General features: G+C 45.8%; 1 protein-coding gene across 3 annotated transcripts in view; it reads left to right on the plus strand.

Annotated features, from left to right (window-relative positions):
• Positions 1–22,442, plus strand: part of LOC116955661 (high affinity cationic amino acid transporter 1-like) — a 42,930-nt gene that overhangs the window by 1,104 nt on the left and 19,384 nt on the right. The window contains exons 2-7 of one of the 3 annotated variants that reach the window (XM_076053526.1): positions 914–1,044; positions 15,576–15,977; positions 17,717–17,872; positions 18,850–19,015; positions 19,701–19,834; positions 21,897–22,119. In XM_076053526.1, the coding sequence (XP_075909641.1) occupies positions 15,584–15,977; positions 17,717–17,872; positions 18,850–19,015; positions 19,701–19,834; positions 21,897–22,119 (1,073 nt within the window). In that variant the 5' untranslated portion in view covers positions 914–1,044; positions 15,576–15,583. Of the gene's footprint in view, positions 1–913; positions 1,045–12,037; positions 12,451–15,575; positions 15,978–17,716; positions 17,873–18,849; positions 19,016–19,700; positions 19,835–21,896; positions 22,120–22,442 lie in introns of those variants that run through there. The other 2 variants (XM_032976876.2, XM_032976877.2) reach the window with 2 other exon arrangements.

Consider the following 22,442-nt stretch of genomic DNA (forward strand, 5'->3'; position numbering starts at 1 on the left):
GATACGTCAACAACAGACAGTGAGTTAAATAAAAAGCGTGTAATAATAAAAATCCCGGGCGTTCCATTTGGCCGTCAACTAAATTACAAGAGCCTTTCAGAAGGCCTGAATCAACAAGTTATAGAAAGTGACCCACTCCCAGATGTGGGGGTAAAAAGTTGATCCAACAGGTTTAATTAAATTGTCAACCCCCCCCCCCCCAATTTGTTTTATTTTGTAGGAATGTTTGCCTACACACCCTACATACAATAGTCAGTAGTATCTGCACACATTGGGGGGAGTGAAGAAGAAGAGGACATCATTGTGGGTGGGGGGGGGCGCGAAGTGCTGAGAAATAAAGGTGAATTTGGATAATATTGGTGACATTCAGAAAATAAAGGTGAGATTGGATATTAAGGTGAGATAGGATATTAAGGTGAGATAGGATAATAAGATGAGATTGGAAAATAAAGGTGAGATTGGATATTCAGGTGAGATTGGATATTAAGGTCAGATTGGCTATTAAGATGAGATTGGATAATAAAGGTGAGATTGGATATTAAGGCGAGATCTCCATATATATAAAAGGCAAAGTTGTGATTATGTGTCTGTTCAAAATGTTTAGCGTACTTCCCGACATGCAACAAACTTGAAATTTGCCATGTGGGTACTTTCCAGACTGTACACCATGCACAAATTATAAAAATACACTTTTGTTTTTTTTGGGGGGGGGGAGCTCAATAATGTATATATTTTTTGCACGGCAAGTGAGCTGTGACGTCAAATCTGTCATGTGACCCACGCACATGGAAGCGTAACGCATTGTAGAGTAGCGGTTAGCGCGCTGCGCTACGAAACCGGCAACCCGAGTTCGATTCCCGCTTACGGCCACCACCGGTGACGATTATTTTTACTGGTCCTGGGCCTCCCCTAGGTCGACTCAGCATCAAACGAGTAACTGCTCTGCTGTGTGAACATCGCCACTGGGGAGACAAAGGCGGCGGGCGTGGTGAATCCAAGTCCCGGGCGAAGCCGGGTAGTACAGCTAGTTGGATAATAATAAAGGTGAGATTGGATATTACTGCACCGGTATTTGTTTGCATTTCGGAATATTGTGTCGCCAATTGCGAAACAGGAGATAATTGCCCGGCGGCAAGGTAAGCCTCTGCACTGCGTCACTCACGGATATGAGAGAATTCCACTTCACCTCCAAGGCTAAATTGTTTAGGCCAAGGGTAATCGACCGAGTGCGGCCAACAAGGGGTCATGAACACCAGCGATGATTTCATTGTCAGTGTTTAAAAAGCCTTACAGCACTGCTCAGCCTCAATTTTGACTCATGCGAGTGAGGGGGGAAATCTTACCGTGCATCTTGGAGAAACTCACAGCAAATTATGCGACAAGCTCTCAGAATCAGAATATTTCTACTGGATGAATCGGATGAGCTATAAAGCGCTTTTTCACAGATGTCCAGTTGGGGCAGGTCAGAACGTTACAACAAAAACACGATAAGAGTGCAACGTTTTGGAAAGGTAAACAAATAACTTAAACAAATCTTCAAATCAAACTGAACTATATATATCTTACCAGGTAAAGCCTACTTAGATATTTGGTTATTTTTCAGAAGCGACCAGGCCACAAATGATAGCTTAACGAAGTGCCTTGTCACGTATAAATTAATAGCAGCCAAATACTCTAAACGCATGTTTATGAATGTGGAGGGAAAAACCGGAGGATCCGGAAAAAATCCATGCGACCACGGGGAGAGGGAGACGCAAACTCCGAATATACAACAGACGTGATCTAACCCACAACCTCCTGTATACCAGGCGAGGTAGTTAACATCTTGCCACCAGTGATACCACATAATTCTTATTCCTTACTGCTTGCCATCACCCCTTTTCGCCGTGACGTGCCATGCCTAAGCCCACTCACTCGTCCTCACTTCGAATTGCTGTACCTGTATGTCATTAGTCTGCGTGTGTTCTCCAATCCACATGTTCATCTTTCTGTCCTCAATGTAATTCCGCTCTCATCCTCGGACATGGTAACGTGGACATGCTTTACACTGGCCGCACCCCCAAACAACCCTATGTCTCGTTTTTCTGTGGTCTTGGAATCTCTGCGTCTCTTCATAAATATCAGTGAGGCAATGTAACATAATTGTGGTTACATTAAATAATGATCGACCCACGCCTCCAGTGCTGTTGATCTGTAGCATCCCGCCGTCAGTTGTCGGGCAGGTGGTGGTGGAGTTCAGTCCATGATCAAAGTGATCTCTTTGTGTATCACGGCTGTACCCAAACTCTCCAGTAAAACTATACACACGTGTTTGTTTTTTGTCTGTCCATGTGTTTACTGCCTTGTAGTTGCACGCGCAATGCAGATGTGGTCAACGATAACAGTTGTGACATTTTACTCTTTACGCAATGTCAACAAAAAAAGAAACACGCTATCGTCAACATCTACCAAGCCTTACATATTTTTCTACTAAATTACAAGCTCTTAATGTATGTACCTTTTACTTTTTTCGCACCGTATGTAGTCAACCGTGCGACTTGGAGGTAGAATCCCTGTTTGATCTAAGTGTAGTGTCTTCAAAAATTACTCACACCGACACGTTGTAACAAGTCACCTGCTTACACTTTATTTCACCTGTTCTTGCGCCAGTTATAGGCACTCCTATAACTATCTTTATGGTCACATATACTTAACTTCTCCCCGCTCTTATCTATTCTGCACCTCACTTATCCTGCACTCAGCAGCTCTGCTCTCAGCGACTCCGCACACAGCAGCTCCGCACTCAGCGACTCTGCACTTAGCGATTTCGCACTCAGTGACTCTGCACACAGCGACTCTGCACACAGTGACTTCGCACTCAGTGACTCCACACTCAGCGACTTCGCACACAGCGTCTTCGCACTCAGCGACTCTGCACACAGCAGCTTCGCACTCAGCAACTCTGCATCTCCACTGCTGCCCTCACCTACGCTCCCTCAGAGCCGCTCACCCGTCTGTCCCGGGCGGAGGGTTCAGCCAACACCTGCCCGGTGACGGCGTCAGGGTTGAGGTCCCGTTGACGGCTAGAGCGTCAGCGGCGAGATGTCTTCACTCTTGGTTCCCCGGCAACAACTCCCCTCCGCTTACGCACACTCCCCTTATATAGCTCCCCTCATTCCGAGTCCTCACGTGTTTCTCTTCAAGCTGCCGCCAGGCCGGCGCCAGTTGTCCCATTAAGCCCTTAAAATCACCCCCCATCTCCCATCTCCTAGGCGCCAACCTCCGGTAACAGCGTACCCACCTGTTCGACCTCGGTTGCACCCGATTCTCCCCTTAATTACCAGCGGTTTGTCTGTGCAAACCTCATGTTGCAACGCACATATCTGTTCGACCTCAGTTGCACCCGCTTCTTCCCTTAATTACTGTCGGTTTGTCGGTGCAAACCTCATGTTGCAACGTGCACACCTGTTTGCCCTCAGTTGCACCCGCTTAACTGTGTGCACCGCGTATTTCTCTCCTCTACATAAGTAAAACATTGTTTCTAAACTTTGGCTGTAGATATGGATCACACTGTCGGATGCTATCGCAAGTAAAAAAAACTTTACACGTTCAGTGCCAATAACACTGCATGTAGCCTTAAAATGAAAAATATATGTGATGTTTCTGGCAATGGTCCGACAGCTAGGCAACGTTTTGGGTAATGGCCCTTCTTTACAGCACACACCTCTGGCCTCGGGTTTCCTCCCACATGTAAACATCCATTAATTTGCCAATAACACCTTACTATATGGAGGACCGCAGAGCTTGGGAAATTGCTGGCACCAACTTATCGCGTAGCTGCCTTTCGGCTTGTTATGGTAGTGCAACCTCCTCGCAGCTCTCGACTAATTCTGTCTCTACGAGAGTGGTCGAATATTCTGTGGGCTGGTTTTACAAGTTGAAATTATGATTATTTGCAGTGTGGAAGGGCCATTGCCTATAATATGTTTAACTTTTAAGACCACTGTGTTTGTCGGACGTGTTAAGTTTTAGTTGTGTGCTTGTGCACCACTGCCAACGCAGCAGCATGGCCAAATAATGAGTTTTATAGAATGTAAAGACACTACATCATTGACACGGACTAAAGCTAAGGCATGTTACGCGTCACATGTGTTAAATGAACCATGCCATGCCGACCTCCACAGTAGCCTCTCTCTCTCTTATCCTTCATGACTGTCTCTATCTCTCAGGAGTATCTCCATATGCACCTCTATAAACAAAGGCACAGCCCTGCAGTTGCCCGCTCACGCCACTGCTGGTCGAAGGGGGGTGCGGCAGAGATCATCCTCTAGAGCAGTGGTTCTTAACCTGGGGTGTGAGACATGGCCAGATTTTTTTAGAAGGTAAATCATCGAAACACAAATTAAGCCCAGGCACGTGAGTAGAATTACTTTTTTAAATCAAACCTATATATTTATTAACACTACATTTTTGTTACAATTGAGAATCAAATTGGTGCAAGGCTGCAGGAAAGGTTAAGAACCACTGTTTTATAGCGTATTTTGACAAATTATTTCACGCTGTAAGAGATGGGATTACCCACACTTTATCTCACCACACACGACAGGTCGACTGTAAATTTTTATTTAAAGCTTTCGTGACTGCAGGGATTCATATTCTTGGTTCTTTCGGTAAAGTCACGTAGAAGGGAAACAATAAAATAATAAAAATATAAAACAATAAAATTCGCATGACGTGTTAAGTTTTAGGCTCACTTGACATTAACTTCTCCAAGACAGAGGTTCTTTGCAAGCCATCTGGCTACTATGAGAGATTCGTTCATGAGGCTATCCACATATACAAACACAGAGACAATTTCAACCGAGAAGATGGATTCTGGCTTAACAATCATAGGAAGGCTTTGATCAACCATTTCGGGTCTTAATTGATTGTTCACGCTTACGGTGGCTTTCAGACCGTATCCATTATTTTTGTCTCCCCCCTCCTCTTTTCCGAACATAGATGGACTCGTCCATCTGAATAATTGCCAAATCGCTCTCCGTGGTGCTAACGTTAAAAAAACCGCCACTTTTTTTCAAAATTTCTTGCTGTGGTTTTCACACCTGACGATGATTGCTTGTGTTGCAGTCGAAACGTCGTGAGAATTTTATTGTTTTATATTTTTATTATTTTATTGTTTCCCTTCTACGTGACTTTACCGAAAGAACCAAGAATATAAAGATCGACTGTAGTTGAACCGAGGCGGGGTTGGTGGTGGGCGGGGAGCCGGGTGTAATAAACTTACCCCGGATTTTAATTTCCGTGCCTGGAGATGTAATCTAACCAACGACCTCTGGATTGCAAGTGCGGTGATTCTCACCGTTACACCACAGTGTCATCTTAATTCCCTGTAGCATTTCTACCCTTAATCTCCTGCTGGTAAACAAACAAAAAAACAGACGAATAACCTCTGCAAACTCGCACGACTTCCTGCCAACTGCGCAGCGTCTTGAGATGTCTTCGTATTATCTGGGCGACTGACAAGAACCGCATTGTTGAATCCGTATTGAACCTATGGAAGGACAGAGTTTGGGTGAATGTGGGTGGGTTAATCCGTTAACTCAGGACCAGATATGTCATCTGTCGTTACCACCTGATGTGGCTGAACTTAAGTGGTTCTAGTTTATTAATATGGTCAACAACAGTGAATTATGCGATAAGCATTTTAAATGAACGGGTTTATCAAGTTTTTTCAGTTTCAATTTTCATTTATTTGGTATAGCCCTGTGAGCCATTCGGCTCTTGAATCTGGTGCAACCGCAACAAACAAAAACATGGACAAGAAACATCTTAAAGTGACTACGCGCAAACAGAAAAATCCAGGAAAAAACAGCAAAGTCTTCCAGAAAAAGCACCGTATATCAATGCTGTGTGCAAAAATCCCAGTGGGATGCAAGTCAAACTATAACAAGCATAAGACAAATTTTGATTTAAAGCTTTCGTGACTGCAGTAATTCATATTCTTAGTTTTTTCGGTAAAGTCACGTTGAAGAGAAACAACAAAATAACAAAATATATATAAAACAATAATATATATATTTTGTTATTTTGTTGTTTCTCTTCAACGTGACTTTACCGAAAAAACTAAGAATAACCATAAGACAATTTAGATTAAAGTTATCAGTCTAACTCTGTACTACAACAAACAAATATCGCTAAACCAATACGTTTTCGAAGTAATTCACTCACATTAGCCGTATACATAAATCGGTACGACAAAAGTTGCGTTGTGCTATCTTAGGTGGTACCGATTTCTGCACTGGCCCATGAACTATGAGATCAGCGTTATTAAGTATCTGTCTGGAATACATTTGCCTTTACCCGTAGCGATACAGTGCAAACTCCACTTTTTGCCAAAGCGCTCAATGCACTGGTGAAACCAGTTTGGAGAGATTTTTGTTTGTGGTCATTATTAATTCAGGATACACGGACAAGGCACATTTACCGCACTGTTTTAACGTTGTGTGTTTCTCATAATGATGCTAATGAGAATTTAAATGTATTGACCGCTCTGAAATAATCACTCCATATTAAACATGATTCTAGTGCCGCTACATAGATATTTTCTCCAAGTGTTAACCCCTCCACATATAGAAAACGCGCGTTTAGAGTATTTGTCTGCTATATATTTCCACATGATATAAGCCACTTCGTTGCGCTATCATTTGTGGCCAGGTTGCTTCTGAAAAATAAACTGAAAGCTCAGTGGGCTTTACCTGGTAAAATAAAGAAAATATTTTAGTGTTATTAGTAATACATTTTTTGTGATTTGCTTTCCTATACTTTTCACTCCGACCGTGTGTTTGTATTGTTTGTTGTAAAGTTCCGACCCGCCGCTTATTGGACATCTGTGAAAAAGGGCCTTATGGCTCATGGGATTCCTCCAGTAGAAATAAATATTCTGATTCTGCGGTGGTGCACAAGCACAATTAAGAAAACAAACTCAGCACATTCTTCATTAACGCAATAAAGGAAAATTTAAATATAAATATGTCAGACAACGGTTGGGGCAACGACCCTTCATCATGCACATAGACATGATGGCATTGACGAATGTCAGTTTAACACGTGGGAGACTGTCGCGACCAACTTTATCCATAATAGAGGTTGTTTTTGGGTTAGATCGCGTAAATATAAATGCGTCGTGTAACCTGCCACCAACCTGACACAGCCAATTAGCGAGGTTGTGTCACGTAAACAAAACATGGCAATTCGTTACGAGTTCAGCACACCGCCTGTGTGTTGGAGAGTAAACCCACTACAACACTTACAATTATAGTTTAGTGTATAGTGTAGTATACTAGTTCAGCACACACCGGTTGTGTGTTGGAGAGTAAATTCACAACATTTACAATCCCGAGTACGACGTTTCGCCAGTAATTACAACTAGCTTCATCAGGCGACATCCAGATTGTATCTATTTTTTTAGTGATGTGCATCATCTGGCTGTCGCCTGATAATGCTCGTCGTAATTACTAGAGAAATGTCGTACTCAGATTGTAAATGTTGTGGATTTACTCTCCAACACACAACCGCTGTGCTGTACTAAAGCGCAGTCAAGCATGGCCCTGTGTTTAAAGCAGCACGTGCTTTCATTTTTGTCCAGCCACTTAACTGTTACGCCACCGTGGAAAGTTATGGATGTGTATGTATACAAAGACAAACCCGCCCCCGACTATAGCCTTAACAAATTGTTGCGGCAAGTGCTGTTAGCGGGCACCTATGAAGGCTGGTATGGCGCACGAGGAGTTGGGTGGTGAGCACCACGCCCGGACGCCTTTGTCTCCCCAGTGGCGATGTTTACACACCACACCAGGCATTAATTTAAGGCTGAGTCGACCTAGGGGGGGGGGCAGGACCAGTTCAGATAATCGTCGCTGGTGTTGGCTGTAAGCGGGAATCGAACTCGGGTCGCTGTGCTCGCTCCTAGCGAGTTAGATAAGCGAACATTGTGCCATATTTGTGTGTATTTTTCATGTTTTATTTTACCAAAACAAGACTTAATTTGTACGTAACCACGACGTTTATTTACCCAGGAGCCTCAAGGTTAGTTTGTTTTACTGCTCAATTTAGGATATTTGGCAAAAATCCATCTTTTTAATCGAAGAGTGCCGTTTTAGATTTTGAGAATCACGTTTTTTTTCCCGATATGGCCGTGAACATTTGTAGTTTCTTAAACTTGTGACCGACCGTTTCAACTTGCAATGCTCATGGTCCATCTGCTAAAAAAAAATATATACGCCTCTCTTTCTTTGGGAGAGGGGGGGTCGGCGCGAGGTGGGGGGGGTCATGCGATTGCAAAACGATCGCAAGCGGACGCTTGTGCGATCGCAACGCTATTTCGCAACTGTCGGAGGTCACTTGAGTTTTTTATTAATTGTTGTGTTGTTGCGCGATTACACTGAGGGTGCTCTGTTCAGCTTTGGCTACGCAGTGAAATTGTCGCGAACCCTTCTGGATCAACAGAAAACGTGAACACTTAAAAAGGACGGATCAGAGGCTGAAAAGTCGGCAAGTTTAGCACGGGGCACGACGCACGCTTTGGGATTACACTGCGAGGCAGAAAGAGCAACCACGTGGATTAGAGAACATAGACGTGTTAGATACCTACTGTAATTATGGCTATTAACAAGACACGGCGCTGAAAGGGACGATGGCCTGAGACTGCTTTACTTAGCGGGAGATAAAGTAGGGAACGCGCCCAAGAGATGGAGTAATGAGATCGGCTCGTCTGCAGATGTTGGGTGGTTTGTTGCAGAGCAGGACCATGAGATGCTGCAAAGGCTTTGGGAGGGTGCTGATGAAAATGTATATTTTTGCCAACAAGCAGGATAACCCTGAATGTGCTCAATCAATTCGGAACTCAGAAGCTGAGCGGAGCTGAGCCTGGTTAGTGCTTGGGAAGGGTGACCATCATTGCTTGCCAGCGGCTGTAAGCATGGTGCTGTAAGGTGGCCAGGATCTGTCTGTACATCAATGGCCCCAGTCCACATCACAGATTAAATTATTCAGTCTTTCCACGGATTGCCAACTGAAGAAGACCGCTCGTGTTGCGATCGAAGCGCCGTGGGTTTTTTGTTTTTAATTTAGATTTTTGTTTTCTATCTACGTGACTTTACCGAAAGAACCAATAATACGCATTTATGCTAGTACAACTTAGAGGTTGTTACCCCCTCATGTGGATGGGTTTTGGCATTGGCCAAATATCCCAATGTAGCAGCAGAAGTAGTACCCTCCTGAAAACAAAGTGTTGGGGACTCAGTGAGACCTTTCCTTAGTAAATAAAGGACATTATAATGTCAATCTTGCTATACTACAGTATACTGCAACACATCAATGGTGACGGGTATTTTAAAGCAGTGAATAGAGAATGACATGTGAAGAAAGTTTACCTTAATGTTGTGTATGTGTGCTTTTCACGAAACACAGATTGCGTGTGCACGTTGAGCCACAGTGGAAAGTAACAACACTGACTCACAAGGCCACACAGAGCTCGTATGACTGGGAGCGTGAAAGCACTCTGGCTCCGTCCCAGCTGTACCACGTGCCTTGGCCCGACCCGTTAAACCTCGGAGGCACCAGCAATTTGCCTCAATATCCCATCGCAATTTCCCTGCCATTTAAAAAAAAAAGAACACGTGGTACCTGTAGAGCAGCGGTGGCCAATCACGTGGATCGTCATCCAAGGATGGATATCGCAAAAATATTGTGTTTGTGGAACTCGGGACAAATCAGAAGAAACGCTTAGATCATAAGTGGACAATAGTTATCGTTATGGCTGATGGAAAATACGAATCCCCAACTAAGAATTAACGCAAAAATAATAGCTACCAACAGGGCAAGGACTGGGTATGTCAAAAGTGTTCTATCACAGGATAAACTCTATCTGGGTCTTCTTCTTTCGTATGGCTGCTGATGTAGATGCAGAGCAACAACTTACAATTTCACATTCAGGTGGTCAAGCGCAGATAACCGCATTAGCAGGAGCAGCGGAGTAGTGTATCGATGCGATGTCTCCTTTGTACTTGTGAATCGGGGCATTGCTTCGTTCATACGTTGTTACGGTCTGTGCTGGATGACCACAGTCGCACATTGGAGAGTTATTCTTTTCTTCCATTTGTGCATCAGGTGTCCGCATTTGCCATGGTTTGTGTAGTGGATGCCAGTTAGGGTGGACCATGAGCTTCGTGGAAGATCAAACCCAGCTGGATCTTCGGGTTTTGATCTATCCGGGTATTCGTTGGTCATAGCTCTTCAGTGGATCGTGGAGCCCGCTGAGTTGCACCAGAATGGATCTCAGTGCTCGGTGGATTGGACAGCTGCTGCTGTAGAAGGCTGTATAATAAATATGCTTCTTGCACATGGATTCATTTCTAGCTCGATATTTTCCGGAATGCTGCTCGGCTGGCTGACAGTTGGGATGGGATTATTGGGGCAAGCTACTACCCACAAGACTAAAAGGTTATTCTTATCCGTAAGAATCGTGTATTATAATACCTAAATTCATGCTAAAATGGTATGAAAAGGCTTTTTTTTTTACAAATTGAGTGAATCGACTCACTCCTCTTGTCAGTGTGATTTTCGTTCATGTAAGGCGAGATTCATGCGGCGTCCAGAAATAATCTCCAGAACAGAATTCAGACCCAAAGTAGGTACTGCTCTTGCAAATCGGTGCGAAAATTCATCGTCATTAATTGTCAGCCATGCTATATCCACTGCTGGATGAAGACCCACCCCCCTCCCCCTCCAAGTAGCTACTATCCCTCACCGTGCCGCGCGAACAATTCATTCAGCTCTCGCACACGACATGATCTCATCATCATTCCGTCTCCGTGGTGGGCCCCTTGCATGCAAGTACGTATATAGAACTTCTTTCGCAACCGTGCAAATTGGAGGTGCAGTGTTGAGTCTATGGGCAATGTTGAGTCTCTGGGCAGTGTTAGTCTCTGGGCAGTGTTGAGTCTATGGGCAATTTCGATTTAAGGCTTTCGTGACTGCAAGGATTCATCTTCTTTGGTTCTTTCGGTAAAGTCACGTAGAATGAGAATAAAATAATAAAAATAATAAATTGATACGTGACTTTACCGAAAGAACCAAAGAAGATCTATGGGCAATGTTGAGTCTCTGGGCAGTGTTAGTCTCTGGGCAGTTTGTATGAATGTTGAACTTCTTTTGCACCATACGTAGCCAACCACGCTAATCTGAGGTGCGGGGAAGGACAACAAACTAAACAAAAAAAGCAGTTCTGAATAAAAGAGTTTGTCAATTTCGATGATTTAAAAGAAGCATAGCTTCCAGTGGCAACTCTAAGATCAGAAGGAAGAGCGGTCCAGACGGCCGCAGAAGCGTATGTTTCGCTGCCACTCGCACCATTGTTAGTCTCGACACGGCCATCATCCCTTCGAGCGTTCTGCCCTGCCCAGTCATCGCTGTGTCTCTAATCAATGTGTGTGTTTGCTCTCCGATGATAATAATCATATTATTTTCATCCGCATGTCCTTATTAGAAAGAGGACTACATGAATTGCATTGGAACTGAAAACAAATGCAAATTAGAGACATTGTAAAATGAAAAAAATAACTTTAAATGTGACTGTGCATCGCAAAACCATGAGCGATGGAGAGCGACGACATGATCCAGCAGTGGATGGATCATGAATGTGAAGGATTGATGGTAATCTTGACTTAAAGCTTTCCCGACTGCAGGAATTCATATTCTTTGGGTCTTTCGGTAAAGTCACGTGGATAGGTTGAAAGAAATAACAAAAATACAAAAAACTAAAACGTTTCGATCGCAACACAAGCGTTCGTCATCAGGAAAATGATGACTGCTTGTGTTGCTATCGATACGTCGTAGTTTTTTGTATTTGTATTTCTTTCAACCTATCTACGTGACTTTACCGAAAGACCCAAAGAATATTGATGGTGAATGCGAAGGAGTTCATGACGGGATACGGAGTGTTTGTAAAAAAAACACATCCAGCAGCACGGGGATCGGGGGTGTGGTGAGGGGGCGGGGTGTAAGAGTGATGCGTCCAGGCATTGCCAAATGTAAAATAAGAAATTGGCCCCATTGCATAACGTCCTCTGTTATTTGTGTCCCGGGCAGCACTTGGCAGGACGCGTCCCGTCCACCCAACGCGCACGCCCGCAGCTTTAAAAGGGACGTGCCGTCCGACTCTGTATCGGTCAATCTAAAATGTGTCAAAGTCAATCCTTGCTAATATCGTGCCATTGATATCGTGGCTGTCCTGCTCCGTGATTGGTTTCAATGTTTCGGCTCTTTAAACCGTTTCTCCACGTGTCGCCGAGATATTTTTTGAGTCGCACCGATGATTAATGAGGATCCCAACTGAGCTTAGCAGCAAGTTCGCACAACTGAATTTTTGCCAAGTGGGAAAAAAAGAGCTCCTCTCCAAGCTGGGCTTTAAAGGTAACACGCTTTCGCTGTTTATATTTGTACGCATAACAACATTAATAACTGACACTGACCGCGCGTTCGCATGGGATACATCTTAAGTGTATTGCAAGCGATATATTGGATGGGTTTTCTTGAAATTGGTTTCCCAGTGACAATTGTTGGCCTACTCTTTGATTTTATTAAAGTCACGGAGGTAAAATAAAATAAATATAAAAGAAAACAATAAAATCACGATGTTTTGGAGGCAACACAAGCTTCCGTCTTCAGGTGGAATAGTCACAGCAGAAAATCTGTGTTAGGTACACAGCTCTGAGACGATCGGGTTTATATATAGGTTAAGGGAGGGGGAGGAGTCAGAAAGGGGCGTGGGTGGGTGGGAGGGCTGAGTCAAGCCACCTTTTGTTAAGCTGCAGGGAGTTCGAGAGGAAGGCTGTGGTGGACTGCCAACACATGTGGGTAAAACCCCTGTTTGTTATGCTGCCGGGGGGTTCGGGGGGAGGCAATGGCGGGCGAGTACGCCCCATTTTTGAAAACGAAAAAAGCATCTAAAATTTGGAATACCACCACTGAAAATTGCTGTACAATTAAAAGGCAGCTAACATTTGACTTGATTTATAACATCTTTCCAATGGTTGCTTAATTTGAAACCATCCTCTCGGTTGAAGTTGTGTCTGTGTTTGTATATCTGGATGGCCTCATGGACAAATCTCTGATAATAACCGGTAGGTTTGCAGAGTATCTTGGTATCGGAGAAAACAATATCATGATAACCCACAGCGTTGTAACAGTGATCAGCCACGGCAGAAGAATTCGTTCTGCCGTGTTTCAAATCTGATTTGTGCTCGCGAATACGGTCAGAGATATGTCGCTTCGTCTCCCCGATATAGCAGTCACCGCAGGTTCAACTCAATTTGTAAACACCGGGGTACTGTAAGTCAGGAATGACATCCTTTACGGATGGGATCAGATCATGGATTTTGTGTACTGTGTTGAACCGGACCTGGATCTTGTGTTTGTTTAGAATTTTGGAAATCTTTTTAGTAACGCCTGCTATGTATGGTAACGTGATGATTTTGATCGGAGTGTCAAGTGGTTGTTTCTGTATGGTGGGAGAAACAGCTTGGCGGATGGTACGGTCAGAGTAACCGTTCATCTTGAGGGCCAGATGTACATGTTTTAATTCACTGGTCAGGTGGTGTTGGTCAGAAATGCAATGAGCCCTATGGTATAACGTTTTGATGAGATCATTCTTCTGAGTCGGGTGGTGGTGGGAATCAGGTTTCAAGTAGGAATCTGTGTGGGTGGGTTTCCTGTAGACAGAATGTCCCAAAGAGCCATCAGACCTTCTCTCAAACAGAACATCCAAGAATGGCAGCTTGACATCTTTCTCCACTTCCATGGTGAATTTGATGGAAGGGTGTCTGGAATTGATGTGGTCTAGGAAAAGGTTCAAAGCTGGGAGGCCATGTGACCAAATGACAAAAGTGTCATCCACATATCTCTTCCACAGGGAAGGACTGAGGGTGGATGTCTGGATGGCGTCTGATTCAAATTTCTCCATGAAAACATTGGCTATCACTGGTGATAAGGGGGAACCCATAGGGGTACCCTCATTTTGTTTGTAGAAGGTGCCATTCCAAGTAAAGTAGGTGTTGTTGAGGCAGTGCTTAACCAACGCAGGTACATCGGGGTCCAGTCCATGTTGGACCAAATCTTCAATTATTGTAATGGTATCAGATACTGGGACCTTAGTGAACAGAGAGACCACATCAAAGCTGACGAGGATATCGTCAGGAGACAGTACAATGTCCTTGACCATAGAAACCAATTGGGTTGAGTTAAGTACTGCTGAGGTGGTCTTGCCAGTGAAGGGATGCAGAGTATCTGACAGAAAACGGGCCAGTTTGTAGGTAGGGGAGTTGATAGTGGACACGATGGGTCGTAGTGGGTACCTTCTTTATGGATCTTGGGAAGACCATAGAATCTGGGAGGTCTTGCAGTGGAGGATTTTAGGGAGGGACGTTTGGTTGGTTCGATTAGGGAAGTCGAACTTGTGATGATCTTGTTGGTTTTTATCGTTAGGCTGTTAATAGGGTCATTTTTAATTTTTGAGTAACTCCCATCATTGAGTAAGTCCTGGATTTTGTTGTTGTATGAGTTTTTATCCATAATGACAGTGGCCTTGCCTTTGTCGGCCGAGAGGATGACTAATATCATCTCTATTTTTTTAAATTCGCGAGTTCAGAGCGTTTATTTTTTGCTGATGTTGCTAATGGGTTTCTTAGCATTCTTAAGAATAGTGGCTATTTCAGCTCTCGCAACGTCTGCTTGGATGTGTTCTATGCCTTTGAGGGCTACATCGACCTGAGAGATGATATCCTCTACTGGTATATGTTTTGGGGTGACAGAAAAATGTAGCCCTTTAGCCAGTACTGTTTTCAGATTGTCCGAGTTAAGAATCGAACCCAGGACCTTTTTGCTGTGAAGCACAAGTGGTGCCAATGTACAAACCTGCTGGCCAAATAGCTATAACCCATTTCTCAAAAATATTATGGAAAATTATGATGCCGTAATTTTTCTAGTATATTTTTTTTCATAACTGACAGCATGTGCGTTTAAGTGTTATAGATTTTAAGGTGGCAATGAGTGAAAGAATGACAGCAGGCTTGCGTAGAGTGAATTGCAGTTGAAGAACTATTAAGGCACCTTACGTTTGTACTGGAAGGACAGAAACACAAACAATACTATGAAAACATCAAATACAATGACAAAGTTACAGAGAACGGGTATCGTGCGATAATCGTCATATCGTGAAATTTGATATCGTATTGATTTTAAGGTGGCAATGAGTGAAAGAATGACAGCAGGCTTGCGTAGAGTGAATTGCAGTTGAAGAACTATTAAGGCACCTTACGTTTGTACTGGAAGGACAGAAACACAAACAATACTATGAAAACATCAAACACAATGACAAAGTTACACAGAACGGGTATCGTGCGATAATCGTCGTATCGTGAAATTTTATATCGTATTGTGAAAAGTGATATCAAGGCAACCCTACTCGGTACTCCGATACCACCGATACGCCTTTGATATAAGTGACCACGACCTTTTGACCTCCTCTCTGTCTCCTCCAGTCGCGACCATGACCATTGGCGCGTGTGGAACGTCGCCGGCCCTCTCATTTGTGGGCCGCCTGGCCCGTCGCAAGGCCCTCTCGGACAGCGGCGAGGTGGAGGGCGAGGAGCAGCTGGCGCGATGCCTCACTACGCTCGACCTGGTGGCGCTTGGCGTTGGTAGCACGCTGGGCGCCGGCGTCTACGTGCTGGCCGGCGCCGTGGCCCGCGAGGACTCTGGCCCAGCCATCATGCTCTCCTTCCTGGTGGCGGCGCTCGCGTCGGTGATGGCCGGCATGTGCTACGCCGAGTTCGGCGCGCGCGTGCCAAAGACGGGCTCGGCATACCTCTACAGCTACGTGACGGTGGGGGAGCTGCTCGCCTTCATCACGGGGTGGAACCTCATCCTCGCCTATGTCATCGGTGAGCGGGTGTGCGTGCGGCAGGGCAGCGCACATTTCCATTTAAGGCGGCCAGCACACTTCCATCCCTTTTACCCCACCGTGCAACTGAGCCGTGGACCGCCCAGTGCAGGGATGTGCAACCTGCAGCTCCAGAACCGCATGCGGTGGCTTTTTAAAGGACTGCTGCTACATAACAACTTATTGATGAAGGACCCACCGCTATCCTAGAGATCCCTCTACAGGGGTTCGAGAGATCCCCTCTAGAGTGGTTCTAGAGATCCTCTCTAAAGGGGTTCCAGAGATCCCCTCTAGAGTGGTTCTAGAGATCCCCTCGAGAGTGGTTCTAGAGATCCCCTCTAGAGGGGTTCAAGAGATCCTCTCTAGAGGGGTTCTAGAGATCCCCTCTAGAGGGGTTCTAGAGATCCCCTCTAGAGTGGTTTTAGAGATCCCCTCTAGAGTGGTTCTAGAGATCCCCTCTAGAGTGGTTCTAGAGATCCTCTCTAAAGGGGTTCCAGAGATCCCCTCTAGAGTGGTTCTAGAGATCCCCTCTAGAGGGGTTCAAGAGATCCCCTCTAGAGGGGTTCTAGAGAACCCCTCTAGAGGGGTTCTAGAGATCCCCTCTAGAGGGGTTCAAGAGATCCCCTCTAGAGGGGTTCAAGAGATCCTCTCTAGAGGGGTTCCAGAGATCCCCTCTAGAGTGGGTCTAGAGATCCCCTCTAGAGTGGTTCTAGAGATCCCCTCTTGAGGGGTTCCAGAGATCCCCTCTAGAGTGGTTCAAGAGATCTCCTCTAGAGGGGTTCCAGAGATCCCCTCTAGAGGGGTTCCAGAGATCCCCTCTAGAGGGGTTCCAGAGATCCCCTCTAGAGGGGTTCCAGAGATCCCCTCTAGAGTGGTTCTAGAGATCCCCTCTAGAGGGGTTCAAGAGATCCCCTCTAGAGGGGTTCAAGAGATCCACTCTAGAGGGGTTCCAGAGATCTCCTCTAGAGAGGTTCCAGAGATCCCCTCTAGAGTGGTTCTAAAGATCCCCTCTAGAGGGGTTCAAGAGATCCCCTCTAGAGGGGTTCTAAAGATCCCCTCTAGAGGGGTTAAAGAGATCCCCTCTAGAGTGGTTCCAATGATCCCCTCTAGAGTGGTTCTAGAGATCCCCTCTAGAGGGGTTCAAGAGATCCCCTCTAGAGGGGTTCTAGAGATCCCCTCTAGAGTGGTTCAAGAGATCCCCTCTAGAGGGGTTCAAGAGATCCCCTCTAGAGTGGTTCAAGAGATCCCCTCTAGAGGGGTTCTAGAGATCCCCTCTAGAGGGGTTCTAGAGATCCCCTATAGAGTGGTTCTAGAGATCCCCTCTAGAGTGGTTCAAGAGATCCCCTCTTGAGGGGTTCCAGAGATCCCCTCTGGAGGTGTTCCAGAGATGCCCTCTAGAGTGGTTCTAGAGATCTCCTCTAGAGTGGTTCCAGTGATCCCCTCTGGAGGGGTTCTAGAGATCCTTCTAGAGTGGTTCAAGAGATTCCCTCTTGAGGGGTTCCAGAGATCCCCTCTGGAGGTGTTCCAGAGATGCCCTCTAGAGTGGTTCTAGAGATCTCCTCTAGAGGGGTTCCAGAGATCCCCTCTGGAGGTGTTCCAGAGATGCCCTCTAGAGAGGTTCCAGAGATTCCCTCTTGAGGGATTCCAGAGATGCCCTGGAGGAATCCCACTGCATGTGCTTTGAACAATGGCGAACTCCCAAAACGTCTACTGTCACGCTTTTTCATTTTGTCTATCCAGGCACATCGAGCGTCGCGAGGGCATGGAGCGCCACGTTTGACGGAATGATTGGCCGCCCGATGAGCTCCTTCTTCCAGACGAACGCGGGCATCAATCTGCCGGGCCTCGCCTCCTACCCAGATGTCTTTGCTGCCTTCATCATCCTCCTCCTCGCAGGTATGGGGTTTCGATAGGGGTGACCAAACCCTACTGACGCCACAACCCGGCCGTGCACCAAAAACCTTCGTGCGGTGTCGAGCCACATGTGGAGAGTTGCCAAACGAAGCTCAAAACGTTGCGAGGGTGGCAGGGTGGTGGCGGTGCAGTGGCGACACCCGTGCCTCACAGCAAGAACGGCCTTGGTTCCATTTCTGACTCAGGCGCTTTCCTGTGTGAAGTTTGTACACTCTCCCTCTGTTCTGCATGGGTTTCCTCCGGGTTCTAAGATTTCCTCCCAGAGCTAAAATAAATAGAATGTAACTGGTATTGGCCACACATCTGATGCTGAAATTACCTGCAAATAACTCAATTTGGGATTATACATAGCAACACAACTTGGCAGGATCCTACTGAAAGAGAGTCCTAATAATAATCAATGTTGCACGATAGACCTTCTAAATTAGTTAAAAAAAATTCTAGTTCAATTTACCACGTATTCAATATTCAGTAGTAAACTATAATACTGCCGCAGTTTAATTGTTCAAATAGTGGACTTGCAATCCAGAGGTCGCCGTTTCGATTCCGTCTCCAGGCGCGGCAGGTGAAACAATAGTGCAAGTTTCTTAAATCCCCCATCCTTCCCCTGTCCACTCAGCGATGTCAATGGGTTCAACCACAGTCAATCGACAGGTGGTGTGGTGGGGTAAATTGTGGGTACTTCCACATCTTCCGAGACATCTGGCCAATGTGGAAGAGTAGGCCAAACACCAGTAGTGGCGCGAGCGATTGTGTATGTACGTTGAACTTCTTTTTTACCGTACGTAGCTAACCGTGCTAATTGAAGTTGCGAGGGAAGGACAACAAACTAAGCAAAAAACGCATTTCTAAAGAAATTAGTTTTAATAAAACTATTTCATATGCCGGGTTATTGACGAACACATTGAGTTTTTCAATTCGATTCAAAAGCGTCGGCGTCTGTATTCGGCCTTGCGCAGGCTTGCTGTCGTTTGGTGTGAAGGAGTCTGCATGGGTGAACAAGATCTTCACGGTGGTGAACGTGCTGGTGCTGTGCTTCGTGGTGGTGGCCGGTTTTGTGAAGGGCGACATTCACAACTGGGCCATCGTGCCCGAGGAGATCACCAACATCACCAGCTCTCACAGGCAGGTCGACGGATGGACGCGCCCTAGGCAGTGGATGGACGGACTGACAGATGGACAGATGGGCAGCCTGGAAGTGCCCCACGATGTTCTTCGCGTGGCTGTCGGGAGCAGTGCCGGCATTAACGCTGCTAAGTAAATCGCCGATGACAAATATTCGTGGACGAAAGCGTTTGACGCTTTTTAAAAATATATTTTTTGTCAATAATGCCTACAAGTGGACGAAAATTATCAAGTGCGACATGGCAGCGAATGCCCGCGAAAGAGCAAAAATGCAATGGACTGCGACGAGGTGAGGCTCGTGCGTCTAAGTGAAGACGCAGACTGAGATGAATAGCAACATTTCAGGAGACCGCAGCGCCCTGGAGGAAGAGCAAGCATGCTATGGGCCATGCATATATATAAAAAAAGTTGATTGGCTGACCTTTTAAGGTCATCGGATGGGTACCAAATGCGCTAATCAAGGCCGAGTAGTATCATTGCCACCGCCTCATAACGCATTGTAATCGTAATAATGTATTTACGCTCAATACACCTATGGCATTAAATCGGAGCGGCCGCTTGGCTCGAACCGCGAACCCCTGCAATGGGCTGGCAAAATGCTCCACCGCTCGGCACCGTCGCCGTGGATCCCGTGACCGAGTGCCGGCGGCGCGGCGGCGCCCCTCGGCATGTTTCCTCGCCACAGTTGGAATGTGTCAGCGCCCGCGGAGCTGAGGCTGGGCGTCGGGGGTTTCCTGCCGTTTGGCGTGACGGGGATGCTCGCGGGCGCTGCCACCTGCTTCTACGCCTTCATCGGCTTCGACTGCATCGCCACCACCGGTAGCGACGGCGCCCGTCGGCAAGAGACCGAATAGCTCCGACGGCAAAACAAAAAGCCCGGCACGTTCCGTCAATAATGCCACGTGGCCTTGAAAAGAAAAGTACATCCTCTTTGGTTTTTTCGGTAAAGTCACGTAGGTAAAATAAAATAAAAGAAAACAACTAAATCATATCACGACGTTTCGGAGGCAACACAAGCTTCCGTCTTCAGGTGGAACAGTGATGCAGCTATCTTGCTGCACATCGTCGGTGTGACATTGCCCAAAAATGTCGCCACCTCACCAAGCATCTACTTTTCCCACCGTCTGGAATTTTGCCAATGGCCCTCCTTCGTGTGCAATGAAGAAGGGCTATTGCCCGAAACGTTAGGCCACGGTGTTCATGACAAACGTGTTGACTTTTGTTTGCTATTTATCAGTGCAGGTATCGCTAAAATAATTAATGCAAGACCAGATCGGAATTGCGGGGGATTTAGGTGGAGACCTGTGTCAAGGCCTCTCGAAGCCAGGTTCCTATTGATTGTCTGATTTGCTACAGGGATTATTTGCCCATACTTCACCACACTGGTCACTGAGGGTTGGTGAAGGTTGGGGGTAGTGTAGGGGGGTTACAGAACAACAGTGAACAAATGAACTGCACAATATAATTTGTTTAAACATATAGACTAACTTAATTACGTATTAAAAATGTGAATAAAAACTAATCAAGAAGATGAATTACGCTTCAAAATACAAACAACATTCTTTTCAAGAAATATTTCATTATTTCTGGAAAAGGAAAGTAAAGAGATTAGGCAAGTAGAAGCAATGCAGAAAATGCCCCAAAAAACGTTATGGATATATCCTATCATCTGGGATAAATCAACAACAATTCAACAATAACTGGCAAAATACCACAGATGGTGGGAGACAGTCTGGGCGCATCTTGGAGGTAGTTGTGCATCTCTCCTGTGTAGCAGCGTTTGGTAATGAGGTGCAGTGGTGGGCATTGGTGGCATTGGCGGTTGAACACGTAGGCTTTCGCGACCAATATCCATAATAAAGGGGGGGGGGGGTTGGGTTAGATCCCGTAAATATAAAAGTGTCGTTAACCTACCACCGCCCAACGCAGACAATTAGTAAGGTTTGTCGCGTAAACAAAAGTGCCAATTAGTTACTCCTTCAGCGCACCGGTGTGTTGGAGAGTAAACCCACAACGTTTACAATTTTAGTACCGTGACATTTCACTGGTGATTACAACCAGCTTCATCAGGCGACTTTGCCACCGGCGTGTGCTGAAGTAATAACTAATTGGCACGTTTTATTTAATTGACAAACACATTTATCCATAATAGAGGTTTTTGGGTTGGATCGCGTAAATATATAAATGTGTCGACAGCCAGATTCTGGCTGTCGCCTGATGAAGCTAGTTGTAATTACTGGCGAAACGTCGTACTCAGTTTGTAAATGTTGTGGCTTGGCTCTCCAACACACCGGTGTACTGTACTAGTGACAAATTGACCACGTTCTGTTTACGTGACAACCCTTACTATTTGGCTGTGTCGGGTGGTGGCGGGTTTTAACGACACATTTATATATTTATGCGATATAACCCAAATCCTATATTACAGATATTGGTCGCGAAAGCCTACGTGTTAAACCAAACACATTTATAATTATGCGATATAACTAAAAAAACCTTTATTATGGGCATCAGCGGTGTTGGCCATGATAATGTCTCGTGTTAGCAACTCGCCAAGAAAATTCCACAGGTGCTATTGATTGATCGTGTTTGTGCGCGCGGGTAAGAAACGTTCTGCCTTAAGATGATTTATAAATGACCCGCGGAGGATCATGGCGAGAAAAAAAAAGGAAGCTACAGCGGCGGATAAATCGTAAACATTGCAGACACTGCACAGCAAATGCATTTGTGGAAAACGACATTCAAATCACGCACTGGTAGGTAATGCAGAAATATTATAATAGTGATAGTAACGTCCGCTACTAATCGCACGTCATTACTCTCATTATTAATCGATTTTGATCTTGAAAAACGGCGTCGCATCCATTCCCCTGGGCTGCAGGCGAGGAGGTGAAGAACCCTCAGCGGGCCATCCCCGTGGGGATCGTCGTGTCGCTGCTCATCTGCTTCGCGGCCTACTTCGGCGTGTCGGCCGCCCTCACGCTCATGATGCCCTACTATCTGCTGGACAAGGAGAGCCCTCTGCCTGTGGCCTTCGAGTATGTGGGCTGGGACCCCGCCAAGTACCCCGTCGCTGTGGGCTCCCTCTGCGCACTCTCCACTAGGTAGGTGACAGGTGATGGGTTTGGCCACCCCTCTTCTCCTCCCACCAACCCTCCTGCGTCTGCAGGACTTCACGTTACGTGTATCTGTTCACTCGGCAAGGGGCGCATTTCTGTGTATAGTTTGTAAATTCTCCCCATTCTTCTGTATGGGGTTTTCTCCGGGTTACCAGAAGGTTCCCAGAGGAAATCCATGCAGAACAGCTAAACCTCTTTACAGGAACACCTGCTCTGACCTGGAACATTCAGGCCGACGTGAGTGTCTTTGGGGGCAGGGTGGCAGTGTAGTACTAAAACTTGTGCCTTACAGCAGGCAGGGCCTGGGT

This window comes from Petromyzon marinus, chromosome 61, assembly GCF_048934315.1.
Source record: "Petromyzon marinus isolate PM22_M1 ecotype Great Lakes invasive population chromosome 61, UKy_Petmar_22M1.pri1.0, whole genome shotgun sequence".
Lineage (NCBI taxonomy): Eukaryota > Metazoa > Chordata > Hyperoartia > Petromyzontiformes > Petromyzontidae > Petromyzon > Petromyzon marinus.